Raw genomic sequence first — 25,035 nt, forward strand, 5'->3', positions numbered from 1 at the left:
AACTGAGCGCACCTCTCTCACGCGGCTACATGCAGGAACAGGAAATGAGGAGGAAACAGGAACAATCTGACAGAACTGACGGGAAAAGTTACAGAACAGTTTGTGAAAGATGAGCCGGATTTATCACAACACGTCCTTACAGAACAAACCGGTGCACAATGAGACGGTGGAGCGCGCGTGGGCTCCGTCCTCCTATCACAGGTAGGCTGAGACAGAACCACAGACAGAACCACTACACTCTCTGAGACAGAACCACACTCACTGAGACTGACAGAACCACTCTCTGAGACGGAACCACACTACTCTCTTAGACAGAACCACACTCACTGAGACATGTTACTTGTTAGACGCTTTTATCCAAAGCGACTTACATATTCAATACTGTGGACAATCCCCACAGGAGCAATTTGGGGTGAAGTGTCTTGCCCAGGGACACAACGACATGCTGACTGCAGTGGGGTTTGAACCTGTGCCCCCCTGATCCGAACACCAACGCACTAGTCCACTGTGCCACACTCACTGAGACAGAACCACTCACTGAGACATAACCACTCTCTGAGACAGAACCACACTGAGACAGAACCGAACTGAGACAGAACCACTCACTGAGACAGAACCACTCACTGAGACCTAGCCCCACCTGTCCCACACACCTCTAACGCATAATTCTGGAAGGGTTTGGATATTCCGCATTAAAGTGAATCTCCAGAGAGCCATAGTAATCTCAGACAGAAAAGGTGTTTAGTTCCTGCTAGCTAACGCCTTCTTTACATATGTTATATACAGTCAGAGGAAGAAGTACTCTGATCTTGTACTTGAGTAAAAGCAGAAGTATCAGAGTGTAGGAATGCAAGTAAAAGGCCTGCAATCAAAATGTTACAAAAGTGTTAGTGTCAAATCTACTTAAAGTAGCAAAAGTAGTGATTGTGCAGATTGGTCCATTTCAGAATAATATATATGATATGTTTTATAATGATTGATCATTAAAGTGTTCTCAAAGCTGGTAAAGGTGCAGCTAGTTTGAATGACTTTGTATACTGCAGGGTAGCTTGTGAATTTACTCCAGGTGGAACTAAAGTCTGATTTAACACTTGATTATATTTCACATCATCAGGTGGAACTAAAGTCTGATTTAACACTTGATTATATTTCACATCATTCATCCACATCTGTAAAGTAACTAAAGGTTACATGTAGTACACAGTTTACCTCTGAATTGTAGTGGAGTAGAAGTACAAAGTAGCAAGAAATTGAAATACTCAAGTAAAGTAGAATTATCTCAAGATTGTTCTTAAGTACATGTACTTGAGTAAAAGTACTTAGTTACTTTACACCACTGTATACACTCTATGCCTTTAGACTAGTTTGACACCACTTTATAGCTTTAAAGTTAAAAACACCTGTACAAATAAAGAATTGAGCTTGCTGTGGTTTCATTTGCCATATATATATATTTGTAAACATCCATTGTACAGGGTTATCTTAAAGGGAGTTCATCATTTTAAAGCTCTTGAACATAATTCTCCTAAAATAAACCCAATGCACGGTTGCTTTTGTAACAGGTCTTATCCGATTAATCTCCTTTAATGTACAATAAACACACAATGAAATGCTCATGAGGAAAGCCTTTTATGTTAAAGGTCCCATGTCATGCTTTTCCGGTAATTACCTCGAGCCCCACAGGGCGGAGCAGCGAGCCCCCAACGTCCCGCCAACACGGCACCCAGACCCCACGCAGCATTCTCATCTGTTTGTCATTACTGGTGTCATTTTCTGGTTGCTAACAAACGCCATTGTAACACATAATCACTGATATTCCGCTGTAACGGTGGTGGACTCATCAGAACAGAGTGGGCGCATAGGGAGGGGGAGGGGCAGGAGCTCCAACAAGGCGTGTAGGACAGAGAGTGAATACACCGACTATACAGAGATGCTGTGTGAGAAACCAATGTGAGTTTGGAACATTGAACAATGTAAATCTATTCTAGTAGACCTCAACAATGGAATTATGATCAGTAGAAATGGCCATATCATGGGACCTTTAAACTTCTAAATTCTGTTGATTTGATCTGTAATGTCCTTTACAACTTTTGTTGTTTTAATGTGGTCTTACAGTTTACACCTATTTATCAAATGATTTATTAAAGGGTATGTACATGGCTGATATTTGATGTTTACATGAAATGTACTTTTACACAAGTGTCAATATCATTTTATTTTTCCATTTAGTGGCCCGGGGGTTCTTCTAGAAGGAAAGCTGCTGGATGTTTCCAGACATGCGATCACTGATTGCAACAATCAAAAGGTAAAATGTCTAACCTTCCTTCTTTTATTGTGGGAGAAAGACCTCCCGAAGACTACCTAATCGTTGTCAGCGTTAGTCTTTTGGACAGACTGAACCTCACTCTCAGATGAAAACGAGCCTCACTGTGTCTGTTCTTGGCAGGCCCGTTTCTATGTGCTGTACATCAGGCCCAGCCGCGTCCACCAGAGGAAGTTCGATGCCAGCGGGAAGGAGGTGGAGCCGAACTTCAGCGACACCAAGAAGGTCAACACTGGCTTCCTCATGTCCTCCTACAGTGAGTGGATCACACATTTGAGTTTATGATGCGTGTTTATTAAACTCGTCTGTCTGCCAACTATGCTATGAGGGATGTTGAGTGAGCGATCACAACTAAGCAAAGCTAGATTAGTCAGTTAGCTATTTAAGCTAGGCCTAAAGAGTTGACTTTGTTACAAAGATCATCTTTAACCTGGCTAGATCGCCATGGCAACTTATGCTGCACTGTAGTGCTAACCTGTTCTGGAAAAGGTTATGTTCAGATTTTTGGATATAACTGGCTTAAAAATGCCAATCAGAATCAGAAACGGGTTTATTACCAGGTACAGATGGAGCATCTTATTTCAGACAGTTTGAAACGCGAGGGTCGTGATTGGGTCGTGATTGGTCCGTGATCGGCCCGTGATCGGTTCGTGATGAAGAGCCGGCCCCCAGTCTGACTTGATACCGCCCCCGTGATAAATACATTTAATTATTGTGAAGCCAGCTGCAATGGATCATTGATCCACCAGGGGGTGCAGTGGGGTTCCACACTGGAGCTCATGTGAAATCAACTTCGATACAGTAAGCTGGATGTACAGTATGTCTGGTACTAATGTATAGCGGATCTTTGTTAAGATCCATATGTCACGGATAGGATCATAGTCTGTGCTAAATAAGACATGTAATCATTTACAAAACATCACCATGTTGTTATTTAACAAAATAATGTTGTTTAGTCGAAAAAAACGAACGAGAGGAAATGCAGCCGGCTCTCCCGATTTTTAATCCTAATTTAATCATCATCTTCACCACGATCATTTATGTTTATGTTCGCCGAATTGACATGAAATCACTGACAAATATGAATATTCTGTATTCAACTTCAGTAAAACGATCAGGACCCTGGGTGTTATTTTTCCCCACAATGAGAAATAGTCAGAAAAGCAGAAAAAGAACACTCAAACCGAGAGATGAGTTATTATTACAACGTGACTTCACTATTATTTAACAACTGTTTTTATTGGGTTCTTTTATTTGGGGTTAAGTATAGGTGAATTGCACTAATGTGGGAAAGATCGTGATGTCTCCTCCGATCTGCTTTATGATCTTCGTTCTCCCGCTGTGTAGATTGGGGGACCGCCGTCCTCTGTCTTCAATGTTCGACATCGCGTGAAACAGAGGATTTCGACATTCTGTATTCCTTGCTTACTTCCTTAAACCTTTTCTCCTCCTTATCTCTTTCATGACTTTTTATTTAATGCTTTATAACAGCTGTAATAGTTCGTTTAGAAATCCTAGAAACACTTTTACGGCAGCTCTCATTTACGGTAACTCCTTCTGACGTCATAGCTACCCACGTATAATATATAAACAAAGTCTTGGCTTTCAGAATATGAAACTTTTATTTCCAAAATCACACGATAAATACATTTGTGAAGCTTGTAAAGGGAAGATGACGGGCACCTCTCACTCGCAATTTGCTCCTCCGCAGCGCCGCCCACCTCCCTCCGGCTGAAATTATGAATGTACAGTAACGGTACGTCTACACAGCAGCGTTAAAAAAATCTTGGAGGTGGGCGTATCTGAAGCTTGGGGATTTTTTGCGAACAACCAATCACATGAATCTCCCGCCCGCGACATACGAAGCAAAAAAGGCCGAAGTAAACTGGATATAAACTCCCCAAAACAGGCAAAAACATACCACTGTCTCTGCCACCTCCCTCCATGCCTGGCTCCTCCGGTTTATATCCCGGTAGGTCTGGTCATAAAGCACCGGGTGATTGATTCGCTACCGCTAATTTCTCCTCCATTTTTTGGAATATGAGGAAATGACCTGCGGTATGTCTCTCCCAGCATACACGCCGTTTGATTGGCTAGAGCTTGAACTGTCAGATTTGCGTACACGGGATTTGATTGGCTGACGCTTCCACCTCAGCCTCAAAAGTTGAACATTGTTCAACTTTGAATCCTGAAAATCCTGAAAATCTCTGCTCGCCTGCCCACAATGCATTTCGGCGAAAAGTGAGGGAAAGTGACGTCACCCCATTCAAAGTGAATGGGCAGAAGCGTTTCAAGATTTTTTTAACGCTGCTGTGTAGACGCACCGTAAGGCATAGTAATACAGTTTGTTTTCATCTGATTTCAAATAAACAAAGTCTTGGCTTTCAGAATATTAAACTTGTTTCGGCAAATTTAGATGATAAATACAACTATGAAGCTTGTAACGGCATAATTACTTAAGGGAGAACGGAGTAATTTAACGTTACAGCAGGCATAACAACAGCCGGTGTTTATTTTATTATTATATATAGTTGTTATTCATTTGTTTTAAAGCTCAATAAGGAAGATTTAAACTTTCACACACGTTGACCGGCGAAAAACTCTGCCCGGTTCCCTCGGCCCCCACCACGTTGAATAAACAGAAGGCTGCTTTTGTGGAGGAAGTTACAGCGCTACGTACAGGCTCGGCATATGTACTGCAGCTTTTTCCAGCGGTATCCATAAATCTCTTAATTTTGACCTCAAAGTGCACCAGATTGATGCATTTAACTTCAATATAAAGAAAAACATCTTCTGTTGTAATAACATTATAAATAGTAACATAGCTGAACATGCTATTGCACATTTAGCTTTCAGTGTTACTGACCTGAGATGTTTTTATTACATGAATTAAGGTGACTGAGGCTTTTTAACATAGACTTTTCAGTGTCCCACATACCGTTCACCATCCCCCACCCTCCTACTGTATGTTGATTTTTGACTTTGTTTGCCTACATGTAAATGGGTGGCATTTAGTACCTACCCCCCTCTGAGTGAATACCTGTTGTACCTGTCCGGGGCTAAGCCCATAGGACGATGCTCTGATGTCATCACCCTCGCACATTTGTCATATGTTTACAAAAAACGATGTTAACACTTTCTCGTTCTTAATATATGCTATATTTAGGGTCGATATGTGTTGAATTTGAATTTACTTTAAAATAGCAGACCGGATATAGTTTTTTCGGCTTAGTGAACGTGTGTCTCTTCCTCCGCGGCTCCTCCGTGCAGAGAGTTTGCAGCGGTGTGTGTCAGCAACGTGCAGTCAGGGGAGGCACGGATTGGCTGTCGGGAGAGTCGGGACTTATCCCTGGCCAGCTGTGAGTTCTGGAGTATCACAGAACGGCCGGACGCCAACGGCCCGGTTCGCTTACGGCCGACAACACCCCCCCCCCCCCCGTTGACAATTCACGAGTGTCTAACTCTCTCCCCTCCCCCCCCCGTCGCACCTTCTAACAGAGCCCACCCACATATCAAAAGAAATGAAAGAGTTTTAAAAATGTTTACGTTTTGGTACGTTTTTAGGGAAATGTTGCAATATTGCAACGTTGGCCTTAGGTGGGAGCAGAATTTCTGTATTTCTACTCACATTGTCTGAATAAATATATTGAACAACTAAGGGTTAATTTGCAGGATTGATTGCTTACTTAGCCCTATATCAGTATATAGCATGAATAATAATCACACATCACTCATATTTGTTATGCATAATCATTTATCATTTATTAAATGAAGAGACCACTGCAGCATTATCAGTTTCTCTAGTTTTACTATTTATAGGTATGTGTTTGAGTAAAATGATTTTATTTTGTATTTTATTCTCTAAACTACTGACAACACTTCTCCGAGTTGGAATTCAACAGACGCTGGAATGGAATGGCTGCCATACATGTAGAGATTGAGATTTAAGAAGAATGTGGAGTGGTCTCTTGATTCTTTTCCGGAGCTGTATGTACTGAATATACACAGGGAAAATCTTCTGTATGCATCACTTTGCTTATTTTTGCCACGCTAACCTATGTCAGTAATGCCGAAAATAGGAACCACAGAGCACAACATGAACCACATGCTTCATGTTGGGGAGATTACGCGTTTCTGACTTTCTCTCTGCAAATGTGTTGTCTAATTGGGGAAGATGCTTTTATTATTTGCTTGTGTTGTTCCATCTGGCTGTAGACTGTTCTAAAGTTGCAGTGCGCTGAGCTTTCAGAGCCAGTGTGAGTTGTTGTGTCTTCTAACTTCATCAGCTTTATAAACATGTTGTGTCCTCAGAGGTGGAAGCTAAAGGCGAGTCGGACCGTCTCTCTGAGGATCAGCTGTCAGCGACGGTGAACAAATCTGAGCTGCTGAAGATTACCGACAAACACCGCCCCGACGGGACCTGGGCCTTCTGGTACCCCGAGGCAGAGATGGAGCAAACCGAACTGGAGACGGGACAGGAAGTACGGCTGAAGACCAGAGGAAACAGTCCTTTCATATGTGAGGCCAAACCATGCTGATGTACTGCTTTAAATGTACCATAGAAAGGAGAAAACAGTGAATGTGCATCCGGTAAACTCATTAAATGAAAGGATACTCTAAGATTTGAAGTAAAGATGAATTGAGATAAACTGTTAAAGAACAAATGATAACTAAATAATTACTCCCAATGTTTTTTCTCCAAACTTTGACAGTTATTTGGTCATGATTATTTCATGTTAAAGTAAAATACGTAAGATCTGTGAACACCTGCGGAAGATCTGTATGCTGACGTACCTTTGTTTCCTTGAATTATGTTCATTTTGTTGTTTTACGTTTTTGTGTTGTCTTTTTCTTTTGGCTCAATCAATCAATGAACTTTCCACCTTCATTGTGTCTTCCAGTCTCCTTAGCCGAGGTGGACGGTGGCACGGTGACCAAGTGTAACTTCGCTGGAGATGAGAAGGCCGGAGCATCGTGGACGGAGAAGATCTTGGCCAACAAAACGGAGGGAGCCAGCTCCCAGATGCCCGGGGGAGAGGGAGAGGGAGCGGAGGAGGACGAGTGGGTGAGGAAGACACCTTCCAAATCTCACCCAAGATGAAATACTGGGGCTAATAAAACCTACCTTATTTATAGTTATCGCGGTGCAGGAATGAGACCTGCATCCTGGAAATAAGTTAGCATTTTAGCACTTTCTCTCCTCTGTCTCAAAGTCAACGGCTTTTTGAAGGCAGTTTTGACATTTTGTTCTACAACATAATGATGTCAGTAAATACCCCACTGGTATGTGGGAAGCTTCTCCGTGTCATACAAACAGTAGCAAGTTAGCTTAGCCTTTAGCTCAGTTTACATGCTGTATTCTGTGTATTGCCTTTCAACAAAATGTGAAAGTATCATAAAGGTTTGTTTGCCGCTGAGATTATTTCCTGCAATATTTATTAATTGGAATAATCCCATTTCCTTTTGTCTAAGGAGCCATGGCAATGCTTACTTCCAGATTGTCTTACAGGAATACATGATCAATCTACCACTCTATAGCCCTAATGTAGCCAGGGTTCTATTCTCTCTTGAATCATTCACAGGACAGAAAGTCTGTGTTTCATTTGACCAAACACTCCAAGTGAGAACAAACTCCACCAGCTGCTGTCATTGTAGCTGTTTGATTCTGTAAGACAGTATGCTAACTGAATCACTTTGTACCAAAAGGGATAAAGACTTTTCTTAAGTGTGAACCTCATGTATACAAAACCTCAGTGAGACAGGAAGTGGCAGCAGAATTCCACGGTGGCAGGTATCTGACTGACTCTCTGCTTCTCTCTCAGGAGGAGTGAGGAGAGTCTCTGGCCCTGCTGCATGCTGAACTTCTTCAGCTTGGATCACCCCCGTCCCTCTGCCTTCGGAGTGGACGACTTTTCTCCTAACCTCTCACACATGTGGCCTTGGGCTGGAAGTCACGTGACACTGGGACTCTCTCAGCTGTTAGCTCTCGTGAACACTCTGTACTTTAGATCCCCATTGTTATGACTGGAACTTTTCAATCTTTCTTGGCTCATTCTTCTATTTTTGCCAGTTTAGGTCCAAGTTGAATCCAGAGTGCATCCAGAAGCCTGGATTAAGGTCTGTGGTTAACACAATCGTACGAAATGTTTCATGTTTTGTTCTACAACATAAAATAAGTCAGCAAAAACTCCACTCGTGAATGTCTGAAGCTGCCATGTGTGTAAAAAAGGCAGTTGCTAACAAGTGGCTAAATGAGACTGCTAAACGTCGTCTCGCCGACACAAGTCCGCAGCCATGTGACCGGGATCTAGTTCCTTTATATCATTACGTTAACTTTGTACTGCTGCCGATCGCATTTACTTAAAACGCTGTGTTGTGTTAATATGTTATCCTGTTGAACAAAACGTGATAAGTAACATTTACGTGTGTTTGACACAAAATGTATTTTTTCTGCAATATTCTGAAATCCAATTGCTTTTTGTTGTGATAGCCCTTGCGATGCTAATTTCCAGTCCGACCTACACAAATACGTCATCACTGCACCGCTCTGACATACCCAAATATCTAACTTCATCACTATGTTGGTACCTCAGTATGGTCATTTTAAGTCTTGTCTACAGTTTGGAACATTTGACTCTAAAGTAAAATATCCATAGTTCTATCTTCAGAGACTGTCATTCTGTCTGTCTGTGTTTCACATACTGTGTAATGTATTGAAAGGGGACCACTATTAATTGTTTCAGGGGTGCATGGCATTCTGGGTAAAGCTCTCTCTTTGTTGCTCGCTACTATATTAACTGATATAACGCCAAATATTCATCGTTTGAATTCATGCACAAATACTCTACATGTGTTCAGTCGAGAGACATTGTAATCAGCTGTTTTTATTTTTTAAATAAACAGGCTAAAAACAATCCAGTGGAGTGATATATATCGAAGGAGCATTCAAACCTCAAGTTATTGAAACAATATTTTATTGCTGGTTATTATCATGGTCATCTTCTTACAATAGTTATTAAAGTGAGTCAATATAGCTATTGTAAAATATACATGTACAGGATTAAATGACTTAATGTTTTATTATCAAAAAACACAATTTCAACAACATACAACAATAATGCTGTCTTTGATTACAACATATATAAAACACATACATGTGTTCCTGTAAACAAATGGAGGAAGTTCTATCCTTTAGCTGTGTACATTATTCACAAGCTGGTTCATTTAACTGCTCCAATGAACTAGTGTTTGTTTTCCTAATACGTTGGAACAATGCTTTTTTGGAGAATAACATACTTATTGGAAGTTTCAATCCATTTTCAAATTTAACAAAGATTTTAAAACATCTGTGATAAAGAGCAACAACAAAAATGATTTTCAAAAGTAAATGTGATCATTTTGAATCTAACATTAAACTTTTCAAACAATTATACTTCAATATAGCATCTTTAGTATCATGTGCAATAATGACCAACAGTAGGGTAATTATCTTCTTACTTTGACTGTTAGCATTGAATATACTATATAAATAATGTATATATACATACTGTAAACACTGCTGTGTCTTCACTTGGTGTCACATTTGTTTCAGAGTCGGTTCTATGCTATGATTCAGTCTTATGATGTCACTGTTCAGTCTGGGGAATCGAATGATGATTCTTTTCCTGATTAAGTCTTGATCAGTTCTTGTTTCTGAAGTGCATTTATTGGCAGAGGAAAGTGAGCTAACTCATGTAAAAATGCTAGCACCACTGGTCGTTAAGAGTTATTGTTTTTTTTACATTCAACTAAGCTGTTTCTCTTTCAAACCACTCTAGTATAACATCTTTGTTCTCGCTGACCCACTGGATGTTGACTGCGGTTTGCTCAATGGCCTGGTACGCCGCACTGGAAGCTCGACCCAGATCATAATCCTTCGCAAAACGCTCCAGCTATATATACACACACACACACACACACACACACACACACACACACACACACACACACACACACACACACACACACGGGTGATACAGTAATGTTAGGTCACTGCAAAGAAGCGCATTTCATTCACAAAAACGGACGCCTAACTTAATAACTTTTTTGTAGGTATGAGACCCACATTTGAACAAAATAGAAGCTAAGTCATATTTACAAGATAGGGGGTGTTTCTCGATGTCGAGGAAAGTTGCTCCAGAGCCACTATTTCAAGGATACTACGTCATCGAGTGCCGCCGAAGGACTGTTCCAATGTCCAGGATACTTGGAATTCTACCGAGGCCGGCGTACTATGTTGTGGGAAATTTCGAGGCTGCACATGTGTATCCTCCGCGGTCTTAAAATCCCCACAATGCTTTGCGCATGGACCAATTTCCAAATCTTTGGCGGAAATCACGCTCCATTTAAGGCGGGGCCTCGCATATGACGCACACCTGCACACCTGTTAGCCTGTTCCACAATTCTTCGTTTTCCGAGGCTAGGAAGGATTCTTGCCTCGCTTCTGAAGGACCTGACTCGGAGGGACTTGTCCTACCAAGGAAGCGTCCTCGACATTGAGAAACACCCACAGTCTCCAATTAGCAATGGTAGCACATAGTAAAATGTTTGGCGTTATTTTATATTTTATTGTCATGAACAAATAATTGCTTGAGAGACTAAAGGGCTTACCTTATTAAGAAACCATACCTAGGCATGGGAGGGAGCATGTCTAACTCTTTATTTTGTTACGCTACGATTGCGAATAAAAGCCCTCCAAACTTCTAAAATGTTTACTACATGGATCACCCAACTGTAGGTTGATGACTGTATGCTTGGAACACGACCCAGTGAAAGGCGTAAAACCATTCAACAAGAGCTAATGTTAGCTTAAAAGCTAGCAGCTAGCTACAGCTGGAAAAACCGGTCAGTGTTCATTCAAAATGTAGCTTCTTTCTATTTCTGTCATATATCGTAGACTCTTTGTTTCAAACAATACAAGAAAAGAGTGGTATGTACTTCGGTATATGTGCCATGGGAGAAAAGATCACTTTTTAACGCTTTCAAAGGCTAAACGTAATTCAGATTTATTGCAATCAGGCCATTTTAGGCAAAACATGTCTGACCACCATGGTTTTATCTTGCTTGATGATAATTCAATGAAAAGTACAACCAAATTGCTTTGTTAACCAGGTACACATAGAAGGCCAAATCTGACATTTCATCTTTCTATGTTCCAAACTCAATAATGAGCAACTCTGTTGCACACTTTTCTTCATCACCATAAACACACCGTTTTTATAGGTCTATAATCACCTAAAAATAGGGATTGTTGTGTTAGCTTAGAATGAGCCTTTAGTATCAAAATAAGGATCGAGTCCGTTTTACGGAGTTCAACTTGTTGCATGGCCATGTTCCTACATTAGCCCTGGCTCTAGAGAAGGCCTCTTTTTGTTTCACGTTACCTTTGTCAGCTCTAGATTTTCTACACACTTGGAAAGGTAGCTGTTAGTAAAGGATGGGTTTTCAGTTGGTTGCATTCTGAAACATCACCACTAGACGTCACTAAATCCTTTACACTGGACCTAATTCAAAGCAGAATAAGTTGAATATAGTTTGATTTAAAAAAAATGGGATTGACAAAAAGTGAAGAACAGTGTGTCTGGTAATGAAGGATGAACATGAAACCAGTGCAACAGTGTGGCTCACTGATGTATTTAACAACAATGGAGCTCTATGGAACAGAAGAAGAAGAGATATCAGGCTGTATAAATACTTATTAGTGGTGGTTTTCAACTTTTCATGAAATATTTTGGTAATAAGAAAAATATAAAAAATAACCAGCCTTCACCTTAAATGAAAAATGATAAAAAAATCATCTTAATGAGAATAAATGACATTGTAAGAGATCTGAGGTTTTGGCTCACTGATAAACTAACTTGCCGTCATCCATTAACTGACGATGACAACGATACATCTGATGTTGTAGGGTGTATCCACTCATTTGTTGGATATTAATCAGTTAGCGGTGCGTGACTGGAGAGAGGAGTTCCCACTTGATGGCATTGCATGACAGTATTATCAATTTCATATAACAATTAGACATCCATAAATTACCTCTTCCAGTTCGAACTGGGTGGAGAACCTGCCGGTCACTTCCTCAATCAGCCTGGCTGGATCCCTGGAAGCAGAGACAGGGTGGACAAAATATCAGCAATTATCTTCCATGTAGTGCAATGCAGTTTAACAACACCACAAACCCCATGCAGACTCTAAAATGGCCAAAAGTCAACACATATCTCAAACAGTTTCTGCAAGAATCATGGCCTCAAAGAAGGTGGACTTTACTGCAGGACTGTTGTATGAGACTGCATTGGCTTTAGCTGCCTAATACACTTTTTTATTGTAAAACAGTATGAAGAAGTCCAAGACCATTCTGGTCATTTGATTTAGCTCATCTGAGGTGTCCCTGTTTGCTCATGAAATGAAACCTTGTCTGTCTGTTATGTCTATATAAACTTTGATACCAATTTATTTCGCTTCCTGGTAACGGCACACACAGTGGGGACTTTATGAAGGAGAGATAATGATAAGCACTGATTAAATAACAAGACCTTTGTACTTAATGACATCTGAAGAAGATTTATATAAGCCACTGTTTATTATATTCTGTTCTTTTATGGCACTGCTTGTTTATTCAAGTGACTCGACCGCTTGTCACTTCAGTGTCCAGAGACCTCTGTGATGAGGAGCCCACCAGCAGAACGTCCATAAAGACAACACCGACGACAACAACCTCGTCTTTAACTGGCAGCTCATGGCCTGAGAGCAGGTCATGAGACAGAGCTGAGAGGATAAGCCCATGAGCAAGCCAACACTGTGTTTAGGGTTAGACTGATAGATGAGTTGTGGGGCTGATACTGCTCTTTAAACTACCACTGAGTCAGAGCTATGAGGTGGTGGAGGTTCTTCCTTGAAACTACCATCATAAAACTGATATTTTTGCATATCGATGCTCTATAAACACAGGTTTGTCAGCATACTTGCAATTACCATTGCATGGTATCCATCATGTAGCTCTGTAATCAATGTTGCTAAGATGTAATGCCACAGCACAACCCGAGCCAAGTCTAGCAAAGTTAGGCTAAAAGTTTCCTAGACCCATCTCTGGATAGACACAGGTCATGTCTGTTTTCCTAACCACTTGTCCTAACCTAAATGGGAAACGTCACGGGGTGAAGGAAAGATGTGAAGGAGAATTCAAATGTGTGTGTCCAATTTCTGTCCCCATGAAAAAGTTGGATTGAGCTTTAAAGAAACCATAAGAAGAATTTCTGAGCTACCAGTTCTCACAATCTCAACGCTGTGTTTGTTTCTCCACCCTGTCATATGTTTTCGGGTTTAACCACAAATACTTGTAATTTTCTTGTAAATCTGTCTGAATAAGAAACGGCTAAATTTAAACATAGCCATCAAGTATATATTGGTCAAACCCAATGCCACAATCTGTAAACTGTTCATGACTCAGAAAAATAAAGCAATATAACCTTACCAATATCTGACATAGTTCCAGTGAGCTCTGATAAAGTTCCAGGCCAGCGCCTGCCCGGCCACATTCCTCGAGACGTCGCTTATAGAGGAAGCAACCTCCATCATACGTATCAGCTCAGGGTCCAAAGTGTAATCCAGGTATCTGCAAGATAAGGAAGCCACAGACAAACTCTTCACTTCATAATAACAACTGTGTGTTTGGGATTCACCTTATCAAAGTCTACCATATTGAAAGAAGGTATTATGTGCACGGTAAAAAAGCATAGGTGTCCTTTATGCTGGGGACAAACTTGGTCGGTGTATTTCTGGGGACCCAAGAAGTGCTATGTGCTTGTTTGCCTGAAGTAATAAGTGTCACTGCTTTATTAAAACATCTTCCCCAGACCCCCCTACAAGGGTTTGGTTTACAAAGATGACACCTTATCACAACATGTTTGCAGGTATGTGTGTCGCCGTGGAGAACAGGGGTGTGCAAGTCTCCTAAAGAAAGACCTAGATTATTGGCTTCCTAAATATTTTCCCCAACACATATAATGGTTCCTATGACAACAGTGTGTAGCCTGACACTGTGAACCCTGTGTCTACAAATAGTAGGGAAACTAGTGTGTTAAAAAAAAAAGGGTTGCACGCAATACAGTTTTATTTTTATCTGAAAGAAGTGTCCCCACCACTTTTCAAAACAAAGGTAAAAAGGTCACCTGCTGAGCAGCCAGATCTTCTTGGTGCAGGACAGAGCCCGCCGGAGCCGGTCCTTCTCCGAGACGTCTGAGGAGCGAAGATACAGGTCCCAGGCAAACTCCCACTCCTCCTTCCCCCCATGAGCCACAGCGTGGCAGTAGATTACAGACCGCAGGTTATGGTTGATGCTGACACACACACACACACACACACACACACACACACACACACACACACACACACACACACACACACACACACACACACACACACACACACACACACACACACACACACACACACACACACACACTTTATACATGCCGTCTAAATGTATTAACACACTTTCATGCATGTACATGTATGGAGTGGTGGAAGTAGTACTCAGGGGAAACCGGCTCGAGATACACTTTTTCTTATATTCCATGGAATGCTCTTAACATCCCGATAGCAATGAATATCTTAAAGGTGGGGTAGGTAAGTTTGAGAAACCGGCTCGAGATCGCTAGAATTTGAAAATACACAACCGGAGAAAATCTGCCACTTCCTTACAGAGCCCCTCCTCCAACACACACGAACGCGCACATGACCAATGAGGGCACGAGATAAGTTTGTGCACACATGGAAGGCTGACAGGCAGGTAGGCCATCCAGTTATTTTAGCCGGGCCGGCTAAAATGATTGGTCGTGCTTTTCACAGTACTACGGCTTCCACAGATGACATTTGCATGAAATCCGCTGTTTGCACCATGTAATCAGAGGTATCGTTCGAAAGCTCCGGCCGTTTCTCAATCGCGAGGATATTGGCTTCCAAGCCAATATTTCAAGGATGCTACGTCATCGAGTGCCGCTGAAGAACTGTTCCAATCTCCAGCATACTTGGAATTCCACCGAGGCCGCGTCCTTGGTTTGGGGGAAATTTCGAGGCTGCACATGGGTAGACTTCGCGTCCTTAAAATCCCCACAATGCTTTGCGCATGGACCAATTTCCCCAAATCTGTGGCGGAAGATGTAAGCGGGGCCTCTCATATGACGCACACCTGCACACTTGCTAACCTGTTCCACTCTTCGTTTTCCGAATAGCAGGAAGTATTCTTGCCTTGCTTCTGAAGCAAGATACTCGGCTCGGCTGTGCTACCAAGCCAGCATCCTCGCGATTGAGAAACGGCCTCCGTCTACTGCACAATCTCATCGGATCCAAATATGGTCATTTCCTTTGTATCAGCAACCAATCGTGGAAGTACAAAGGGGTCTTAAACCAAAAAACGAAATCTCATTGGCTGGTGTCAATTTCTGACAACGTGATTCGTTCAGATGCGTCACGTGGTGTGCTAAAACACTTCCTGGCTTAGCTTTCCGCTGGAAATTTAAATCTCAAAATGGCAAAAGAACAGCGAAAAAAACGTTCACAGGGAAGACGACAACAATTGTCACTTGCACAAAGCAATGTTAGACAAAAAACAAATGACCCCGAACATGAAATACCTTCACGGAGTGCGTCGATGCGCAAGCTATCATCCAAAGAACAGGAGGGTTTAGGTAGCGCCACACAGCAATCTTTAAAGGTCGTTTTCAAATGAGTTTTTTCTCCTATTCTGAGTGAGAAATGTCCACTTCAGTAGCACGTACATACACCAAACCTTCCAGTTATATTCCTATCAATATTCTGAAGGCTTTTACAGAAGGGTTTGTTCATATATCATTCATAGCCTGAATTATATAACATTTTATACCTAAAAACATGGCGAAGATTGATATTTTAGGGCTGAAAAAGAGATATCCAAAATCCCTTCTGTAAAAACTTTAGATTCTAATATGACTACAAAATGAAACAAGAATTTTGAACCTGGCTTTATCCAATGTTCAGAATTGTGTTCCTGAAATGTATTAAAATAAGCGCATATTTAATGAGATTATGGCTCATTTGCATATTTAAACATGCTATTTCAGAAAACTTGTAATACAAAAAACAATTGTCTTAATGTAAGTAATTAACTGGAGAAATTTCTAGCTGATATCTTTAAGTTAAAATAATTACCCTATTCACCTGTAGTGTCTCGCCTTAAAGGGAAATACTCAAGTAAAGTAAAACTATTTCAAAAAAGTACTTAAGTACAATACTAGAGTAAATATACTTAGTTACTTTCCACCACTGAAAAACTGAAAAGTTGACTTTAATTAAATGTATTATGTCAACAAATTTCACATTACAGTTGTAGGTTCGTTGAAAGAAATAATATTACGTTGAACCTAATGTAAAGTCAACGTTTCAGTTTTTTCAGTGTGTGTATGTAATGAGCACACAAAGAATACACATTTATTGAAAAGGCAATGTCTCTACTTAAAAGTTGCAGCTGGTTTCCAAAACACAAAGAAAGCTAGTGTGAAGGTACAGGAGTTTTGTTTTGGCAAACCCTTTTTCAATCTGTTGGAAAAGGATTGCCATGGTCGCCAAAGTATATGATTTAAGCTTAGAGTGCATGTCCAGCCCAGAGCAACTTTAAAGATAAAAACCACAATGCAGACGGGTAACAGCAGGCACCAACAATAAACACGAAAAAGGGATCATAACGACACCTACCTTTCTTAAATCATTGCTGGAGTGTAAAGCAACAGAACAGGATGACAGCTGTTACAGTGAGACCCTTAGAACCAACAGTCCTCCAGTGTAGCATCATTTCAGAAGGTATGAAGTATAAAAGTCTAGTTGCCAGCAGTGTGAACCTGTGATGTTGAGTACCCCAAAGTTTCATGATATATCATGTATAGTATGGGTCCCCATTTGGGCAATTTACAGAATTAGCATAAATTGCATTCATTAGCGTTAATTAGCCTATGCAGACAATAGCTAAAAAATGGGTCCCCTAAAACTTTACAATCAACCCAAAATTCATAAAAATCAGCCCACCAGTAAAATAGTAATAGAGTACAAATATGGCACGTTTCTGGTAAAAACTGCCATTTTTGATCCTGAAAAATTCAGAAATGGATTCAACATTCAAAATAGCCCAAATTGGCCAAGCCAGTTTTTAACTATAGTCACCATATGCTAATTATTGCAACTGATGCTAATTGTGCAAATTGCCCAACATGCAAGTTAGCATCCGGCAGCACTATGTGTCGGGGACCTGTTTTAAACATTTATTTCATAGAACGTTGGGTCACTCAATCATTCCGGGTTCACTATAGGACTATGGCAGATAGACAATAAATGTGATGTTAAAGATACTTATGCCATATTGTCCGTACTTGTTGGTGCTGTTGATTTTCATCAAGTCGGCATACATATGTTGAGCCATCTCAATGCATTCTGGGAGTTCGTTGGAACATGCCACATCTATGGCCTTTATCTGGATTTGCCTTGGAATAAAGCACAATTTCTATATTAGAAGTGTAGATGTAATACATGATGATAAATGTAATGTAATAAGTGTTTCGAAGAAGATAGAGATGCGATTTTTTAAATAAAATATGTATTAATAGAGCTTTGATGAAAAATGCATTTGAATTCATTCAGCTTGATATGTCATTTATTAAGGAATATTATTACGTTTAATTACAAGCACATTTCGGAGATTAGCTGAATATTTATAAATTATCAGTAGGTGTTAAATGATGATGATCTTTTAATATCTTCACGGCTTTACACTTTTCATACCAGTACTGCATATATATATTTGTTTTTTGACGAGTATTTTGTCATATTATACTGTACGTAGTTGTTAGGTATATGTATATACATTATTTGTTGGTTGTTTTTCTGACAATGTATTTTCTTTGACTGTGTTTATGCACGCACCATACCTACTTAAGGCAATAATGCTGTTTCTGATACTGATTTCTGATTCTGATGAATAAGTCCTAATCAAAAAATACAATATATATAAAACACTGTATCTTGGTAGGTTGGTCTTTGCTAATGTGCTGAAGTTTCACACATACAAAGATATTTAAAATGATGATACCAAAGAACCATCCAATCAAGTCATTTGAGTCTTTATCCGAAACATGTGATAGTGTTATATGACGCCATAAAAACTCATCTTTCCTTACTGTGAGGAGTGATCAGTTGGGACTGTGGAATTGTCTGTGTAGCTGCTGAAAGAATTGTAAAGGCCTTTAACCTGATTACGGAGGTACATCTACAGGAAGAGACACATTTACAGCAGAGTTACAGGAACACACACAACACTTTTATGACTCATCTCTTTATATCCTGATGAGGGAAGGACATTGACACAAATCACATCTAGTCTGTTAAATCCAGCTTCTTCATGTAATACTAGTCAATTCATTTGGTGATGTTAGAAAGAATTGTTAATTTGGATTATTACAAGTTAAAATAATGTTTTAATAGTACATGCCTGCATTGGTCCATACACCTCAGATCGATCGAACATGCGGACAAAGTACCCGAGGTTGCTGATGGTTGCTGCCCAGGGTATTAGCTTCGTCTCATTCCGAATGAAGCGCGTTAAATTTAGCGCCAGAGTCACGTTGACAAGTTTGGCCCTGAGGAAAACAGAGATAACATTTGTAGGAAGAGGCAGACATTAGCTTGCCCTTATTTAAAAAAAACAAAACAGGTTTGATCAGAACACACTTGGATTTGTAGCAGTGTGGTTTATCTGAAAGTTATTACCTTGCCAAATTAAATGCATCGTCAACAAGCTGCCCTCTGTTCATCAGTGGGATCCGCTGGAAGAAGAGCAACATTAGGGGCAGTTACATTTTTAGTTTATAAAGACCCCAAGTATGTAGACATCTGAAATCAATGATATTACTATAAATGCGAAAACTCTGCATTAGATCAGGAAACAATAACTTTTTACTATTTTAAAAGTTTGATATAAAGCCTTAATTTCTTTAAATGTAAGCTATGCTCCTGTATTAGGAGTTCTGTCTAAAGATGCTTACCAATAGAGTGGTACAGTGATGGTGCATCGCTTTACAAAAAGCAATGATTTCCCCAGTGGCACACAAGTTTTGGAAACGTACACGTTTTGTTTTGCAGGTTAATGTCCAACTATTTACACCAGTTTGTGACATTTGAAGCTTAAATGCAATCGCCAGAAGTAAAAAGCAAATGTGGGGCTCCAAATGACCTACATCACATCCCATGACTTCACGTCACCACCGCTAAGCTAAAGTCAGTCAGTTCATCCAGACATTCATGTTCCCCAGAGGATGATTCATATTGATTGTATTGATGCCTCACGGCCCGTCCACACAGCAGTGTTAAAAAAATCTTCCAACGCTTCTGCCCATTCACTTTGAATGGGGTGACGTCACTTTGCCTCACTTTTCGCCGAACTGCATTGTGGGAAGCAGAGCGGAGATTTCCAGGCATCTCAGGATTCAAAGTTGAGCAATGTTCAACTTTTGAAGCTGAGGTGGAAGCGTCAGCCAATCAAATCCCGTGTATGCAAATCTGACAGTACAAGCGCTAGCCAATCAAACCGCGTGTATGCTGGGAGAGACATACCGCAGGTCATTTCGTCATATTCCAAAACATGGAGGAGAAATTAGCGGTAGGGAATCACCCGGTGCTTTATGACCAGTCCCTATTTACCTACCGGGATATAAACCGGAGGAGCCAGGCATGGAGGGAGGTGGCAGAGACAGTGGTAGGTTTTCGCCTGTTTGGGGAGTTTATATCCAGTTTACTTCTGGCTTTTTTGCTTTGTATGTCGGGGGCGGGAGATTCATGTGATTGGTTGTTGGTCGCGTTGCTCGCAAAAAATCCCCAAGCTTCAGATATGTTGTTATTCATGTTATTCATGAATGTCCCAGAGTGCTGGACCTCATGGTTTGGCTCAGTACTCACACGTGGGTCTTTCTGCAACTGAGTGATGAGGCGATCCCAGTTCTCTGGGTTGTAATTGACTCTGTAGTATCCAGTACAGTTGACGTTTGCCAGAATCCACTCTCCTTTAGTAGCAACAAATTCGTCTTTCATTGCTGTTCAAAAAGCAATAACATAAAAGATCAATGGAACAGTATGAATACACATTAAAAACTATATGAAAAGTTATCTTGTGTATAAGGTCATCTTTCTCAGTCTCATCAAACTTTTACTGGATTTTACCCAATCAAGGTCCATCACATAGATGCCTTAAGATGTCTAAAGGTCCAAATAATTATTTATATTTAAATGTTATTTTATATTTTCTGGGCCTGATGAAATACAAAAGATCTAATGTAATGGTTGTTTGTCCAAAATGCAAACAAAGCTGTTAAAAATTGGGTTTCAGGAGAAAGGCTCTGTGTTTTACATCCTGTTACCTGACTCGCCGGGTTTCAACCAGATTAGACGAAACAGAGTTGTATATCTCATGGCTCTGATCGGGACGTGCCACGAAAGACTAAATGGACAGAAAACAAAAGACAAAAACAATTAGGATGCTCATAGTCGAGGAAAGGGTTCTTCAGTGTCTAGCAATGAAGAATTGAAAGGCAACTTAGAAAGAAGCTTTTTAAGATGACCTGTAAAGGGTGCATGAAATCAAATCTCCTGTACAATAACCAGTTCTCTGCACTTCCAACATGCATGAGTCCAGAGCTGTTCTGAGTATGGCCAATGCAATGTAAGAATGTGTCAGGTTTAATTATTGCTCACCTCAGCAGGCAGTGTTATTGAACACATTGTTAGAACGCTCTACATGGCCAAATATATAATACAGTCTGTTGCAGTGATTTCATGCAGGCATGGCAGACAAAAGTGATTGCTAAAAAAATAACTGTATTTTGCCAACCAAAACAGCCACACACCCGAGTTTGAATATTTGGTGACAATTCTTCTGAGAGGGAGTAAGACATTTTTGAGTGAAGTCACAAATTCATGAACTTTGGCATTTGAAAGATAGTAAATGTAAAATATTTTCTCAATTTTTGTCCAAATGGGCACTGACCACATTACTACATTTATTCACATTTTCCACCAAGAGTTTGCAAGATTCAAGTAAACAAGCAAACGAATGATAACACCATCTAAACTAGCGGGATTCCTTTGCACTGGTGTTGACAGAAATCCAATATATCTAATCCATATTAGGAATATGTTATATGACATTATTTTGACCTAAAAAGAGTTATTTATTTCATTGATTTAAAAAAAAGTTTGTGCATGTCAATGGTCTGCAAAGGCTAAAATCCCTATGTTCCCTACAGAGGGAGTTTCTCTCCCACACACTCTAAAGAATTAATGCTTAAGATGTTCATTTATTTGATTGAAAATATTAACTGATCAATATTCATTTATTTTGATAAGAATTTTGAAATGAACTGTAATGTTATGAGTATTATAAGAGCTTTGACCTAAACGGGTACACATTTGGCGCATACCTAGATACTGCTGAGTTATTGAACAGGAAGTGCTTCTGGAAGGCTTCTCCACTGGTAGTGTTGATGGTGATAACAGGGTAGCCGATTTGTTTAGTCCAGCTGTTCATCACCTCGGCAATATTCCTTTCGCCTGTACTCTCGTCATCTGCCTGCAACATTTATTATATGAATAAAATAGACTCATCAATGATTATTTACCAAACATTTGCATGTGGAAATACCTGATTTAATCCAACACTTTACCTTTTGTATGTATTCCCAGAGGATATTCTGGTCTGTGTTTTTATACTGCCAGTCTGAGAGGTACCTCTAAAACAGAAAAACAGAGAGATCCAGATAGAAGTTACAGTTACAGTTACGTTTAAAAAGTATTATTTTCAAATAGGGTGTCAAAAAGTACTTTTAGTCGCACAGTCCGCAGAGGCAATTATAAAGACAGCTGTATTTCAGCCCAACTGAATGAGATTAAATGTAATTGCTTACTCTGATTGCTTTGTCGAAAACGGGCTGATCCACGAGGTCTGCCAGCATTACCAGCACAGCTGCCCCCTACAGAGTGAACACCAAATACATGTTACATGAACATACTGAGGAGACTGCTCACTTGAGAAAAACAAATATACATCTTCCCTGTTTTTTCCCTGGGGATTCTGTATTTTTAGCAGTTGCCTGATTGGCTCTTGGATCACTGTAGCCAGCCTGAAGGCATTTAAAATGCCTCATGCCCACAAAGCATTTTATATAATTTCCTATGATTCTGGTGAAACACTGCACGTATGATGTAATGTACGTCTGAACAGATGCAAAGTCCTGGGGTTCAGCGCAAATTCAACAAACTCATGACAAAAGCATCTGTATAGTAATGAATCATAATGAAACTTGATTCAACTAAACGGACATGTTTGATCTAATTAAATTATATGAGATCTTTTTTTGAGGTATTGTTTTCTCAAGTGAATGCATTACACTTCCTAATAGGACGTACCCACATTGACGTCACAGAGGTTCGGTCCTCGGAATGTTTTCGGTGATGTATATAATAAAAGTTGTGAGATAATTGCCTAAAAAGTGTATTCATACATTTTCTTTACTTTTATTTTATTTTAAAATTGCCAACATTCATTTTCAGAAATACTGTGATCATGTCAGCCTCTTCTGAATGTCCACATTATTCAGCCTGAATCTCATGCATTGCTCATTCAAAGATAATTTAAGCTCCTGCCCACTGATTTGATATAAAAACGTAATTTGATGTTTACCACTCCAAATACAGTATCTTAAAAAGCACTTAACTACATCTGAGAAATCTTAAGTATTATGCCCCCCCATGAGCTTGATTTTGGACCTTGGTATTTATAAAATCCTTCGCCATGCTTCCTCATGCAGGATGTATTCATTGAAATGTGCTGTCTCTACCTTATAGTAGGTTATAATATCAAACATCTCCAGGATCTGAGAAGTGGTCTGCACATCTCCCTGAGAAGTGCTGAGGGGACGAGAGGAGGCCAGAGCGTCCGCCTCAAACGCATAGTGGAGGTTGTTCAGGATATTTACATCTTTCTGGGGAAACAAGAAGAGACATGCTGCATTACAACATGAAGAGATGGAGATGTGTTTGTCTTGCCTTATTGCATCAAGCTTTCTTTTTCAATTACCATGACCCTCATGATAAAGAGGTGAAGGTTTGGTCTGAACTTACTAATTTAAAGTCAGGCTCAACAGCGTCCACTGCATATAATGTCATGTAGTTGGCAAAGCCCTCGTTCAGCCAAATATCATTCCACCATTTCATCGTCACCAGATTCCCAAACCACTGTCGACAAAAAAAAGCAATGTTAATGTCATTTTGGCATTTCTCCTTTTGACATTTAATTATTGACAAAAGTGGGTGAAGAGTAGTTTCCTCTAACCTGGTGTGCCAGTTCATGTGCAATGAGTTCAGCGATGTGTTCCTTGTCAAGCAGAGAGGACACCCCCTCCTCATAGAGCAGCGCCCCCTCCCGGTACGTGATCAGCCCCAAGTTTTCCATTCCGGCGGAAATTAAGTCTGGCAGTGCAATCTGATCTGTAGGAGTCACAGAAATATGGACAAGTAATGAGATGATACATACATTTGCCAGTAGTGTGTTACACTATCTGAAAGTATCCAGTGAGTTTTCCTCAGAAAAAGAGAGCCTCTCTGGAGGTGATAAAAACATTGAGGAAGTTTGAATTGAACTTTTTAGGAGAATGTGCAATCAGTGTTGGTGGTAAATGTAGTGGTTTGAAGCAATACATTCCTCATTGTGTGCTATAACGATTATATTGACTTGTTCTGCTTGTGGTTCCTTACTGGCTGTGCCCACATGAGCCAGAATATATTGCGTAAACTTTTTTTTTATTATCAGAATTGTTTACACTAGATACCAACATTCTTTCCAAAACAAAAAAGTATCTACAACAAACATAAGTAATTTACAAAAAATTAAGAAATAAATCAGCATGATCTGTTAAAAGACTGAGCCCCTATCTATAAAAGGCACTCTCTGTCCCCTGAAATACATTGAGCCAGTAGTTACTTGATCATTTTGTTTTCCGTCTTTCTGGTTGGGTCTAATGGTTTTCTTTGCATTTTTTTCTTGAAAATAAAAGTTTGGATGTTGTTGGATGATGATGATCGCCTAACGAGTGACGGAGGGTGGAACTGAGGCTGAGGATCTTTGACAGCTTTCCCATGATCTTCCAACCGATTCTTAGCCCTATTCCTTCATCCTTCTACCTGTTGACCTCTTCCTCCTTTCATCCCTTACTCCTCTCATCCCTTCATCCTATACCACATTTCTTCCCCCTTTCACACATTGACCCCTTCATCCCCCACACCCCTCATCCTAACCCACATCCCTCCATTCCTTCAAACATTGAACTCTTCATCCCTTCATCCCTTCCTCCCCTCAACCCTTCATCCTTACCCACATCCCTTCATCCCTTCACCCCTTCATCCCCCACACCCTTACCCTAATCCACATCCCTTCACACATTGCACTATTACTTCCTTCATCCCTACATCCCTCACACCAATCGACCCCTTCATCCCACCCTCCCCTCACCCCTTCCTACATCTATCCAATACTATATATGCATACTTTTCCAAATGTGTCATTCTAGGTACTGTCTTGGGGCCCATAATCGGCTCAAACTGAAATT

The 25,035-nt window shown here is 40.3% G+C and overlaps 2 protein-coding genes across 2 annotated transcripts in view; one reads left to right on the forward strand and one right to left on the reverse strand.

Moving 5' to 3' along the window:
- Window positions 1-9,237, forward strand: LOC117475794 (arpin-like). Its single transcript, XM_034122140.1, has 6 exons — window positions 1-201; window positions 2,230-2,305; window positions 2,447-2,579; window positions 6,635-6,841; window positions 7,225-7,388; window positions 8,146-9,237. Exons 1-6 carry the CDS (start codon window positions 110-112, stop codon window positions 8,152-8,154), a joined length of 681 nt encoding a protein of 226 aa, XP_033978031.1. The 5' UTR covers window positions 1-109; the 3' UTR covers window positions 8,155-9,237.
- LOC117475795 (aminopeptidase N-like) overlaps window positions 9,026-25,035 on the reverse strand; it is a 20,113-nt gene continuing 4,103 nt past the window's right edge. The window contains exons 5-20 of the mRNA XM_034122141.1: window positions 23,763-23,917; window positions 23,552-23,665; window positions 23,269-23,412; window positions 22,336-22,401; window positions 22,096-22,161; window positions 21,853-22,001; window positions 20,794-20,873; window positions 20,336-20,469; window positions 19,151-19,206; window positions 18,873-19,020; window positions 18,562-18,650; window positions 17,758-17,868; window positions 14,530-14,697; window positions 13,833-13,973; window positions 12,398-12,461; window positions 9,026-10,254 (exon numbers count right to left, since the gene is read on the reverse strand). Coding sequence (XP_033978032.1) covers window positions 10,111-10,254; window positions 12,398-12,461; window positions 13,833-13,973; window positions 14,530-14,697; window positions 17,758-17,868; window positions 18,562-18,650; window positions 18,873-19,020; window positions 19,151-19,206; window positions 20,336-20,469; window positions 20,794-20,873; window positions 21,853-22,001; window positions 22,096-22,161; window positions 22,336-22,401; window positions 23,269-23,412; window positions 23,552-23,665; window positions 23,763-23,917 — 1,829 coding nt within the window. The 3' untranslated portion in view covers window positions 9,026-10,110. The remainder of the gene's footprint in view (window positions 10,255-12,397; window positions 12,462-13,832; window positions 13,974-14,529; window positions 14,698-17,757; window positions 17,869-18,561; window positions 18,651-18,872; window positions 19,021-19,150; window positions 19,207-20,335; window positions 20,470-20,793; window positions 20,874-21,852; window positions 22,002-22,095; window positions 22,162-22,335; window positions 22,402-23,268; window positions 23,413-23,551; window positions 23,666-23,762; window positions 23,918-25,035) is intronic.

Source organism: Trematomus bernacchii, unplaced genomic scaffold (genome assembly GCF_902827165.1).
Source record: "Trematomus bernacchii unplaced genomic scaffold, fTreBer1.1, whole genome shotgun sequence".
Taxonomy (NCBI): Eukaryota; Metazoa; Chordata; class Actinopteri; order Perciformes; family Nototheniidae; genus Trematomus; species Trematomus bernacchii.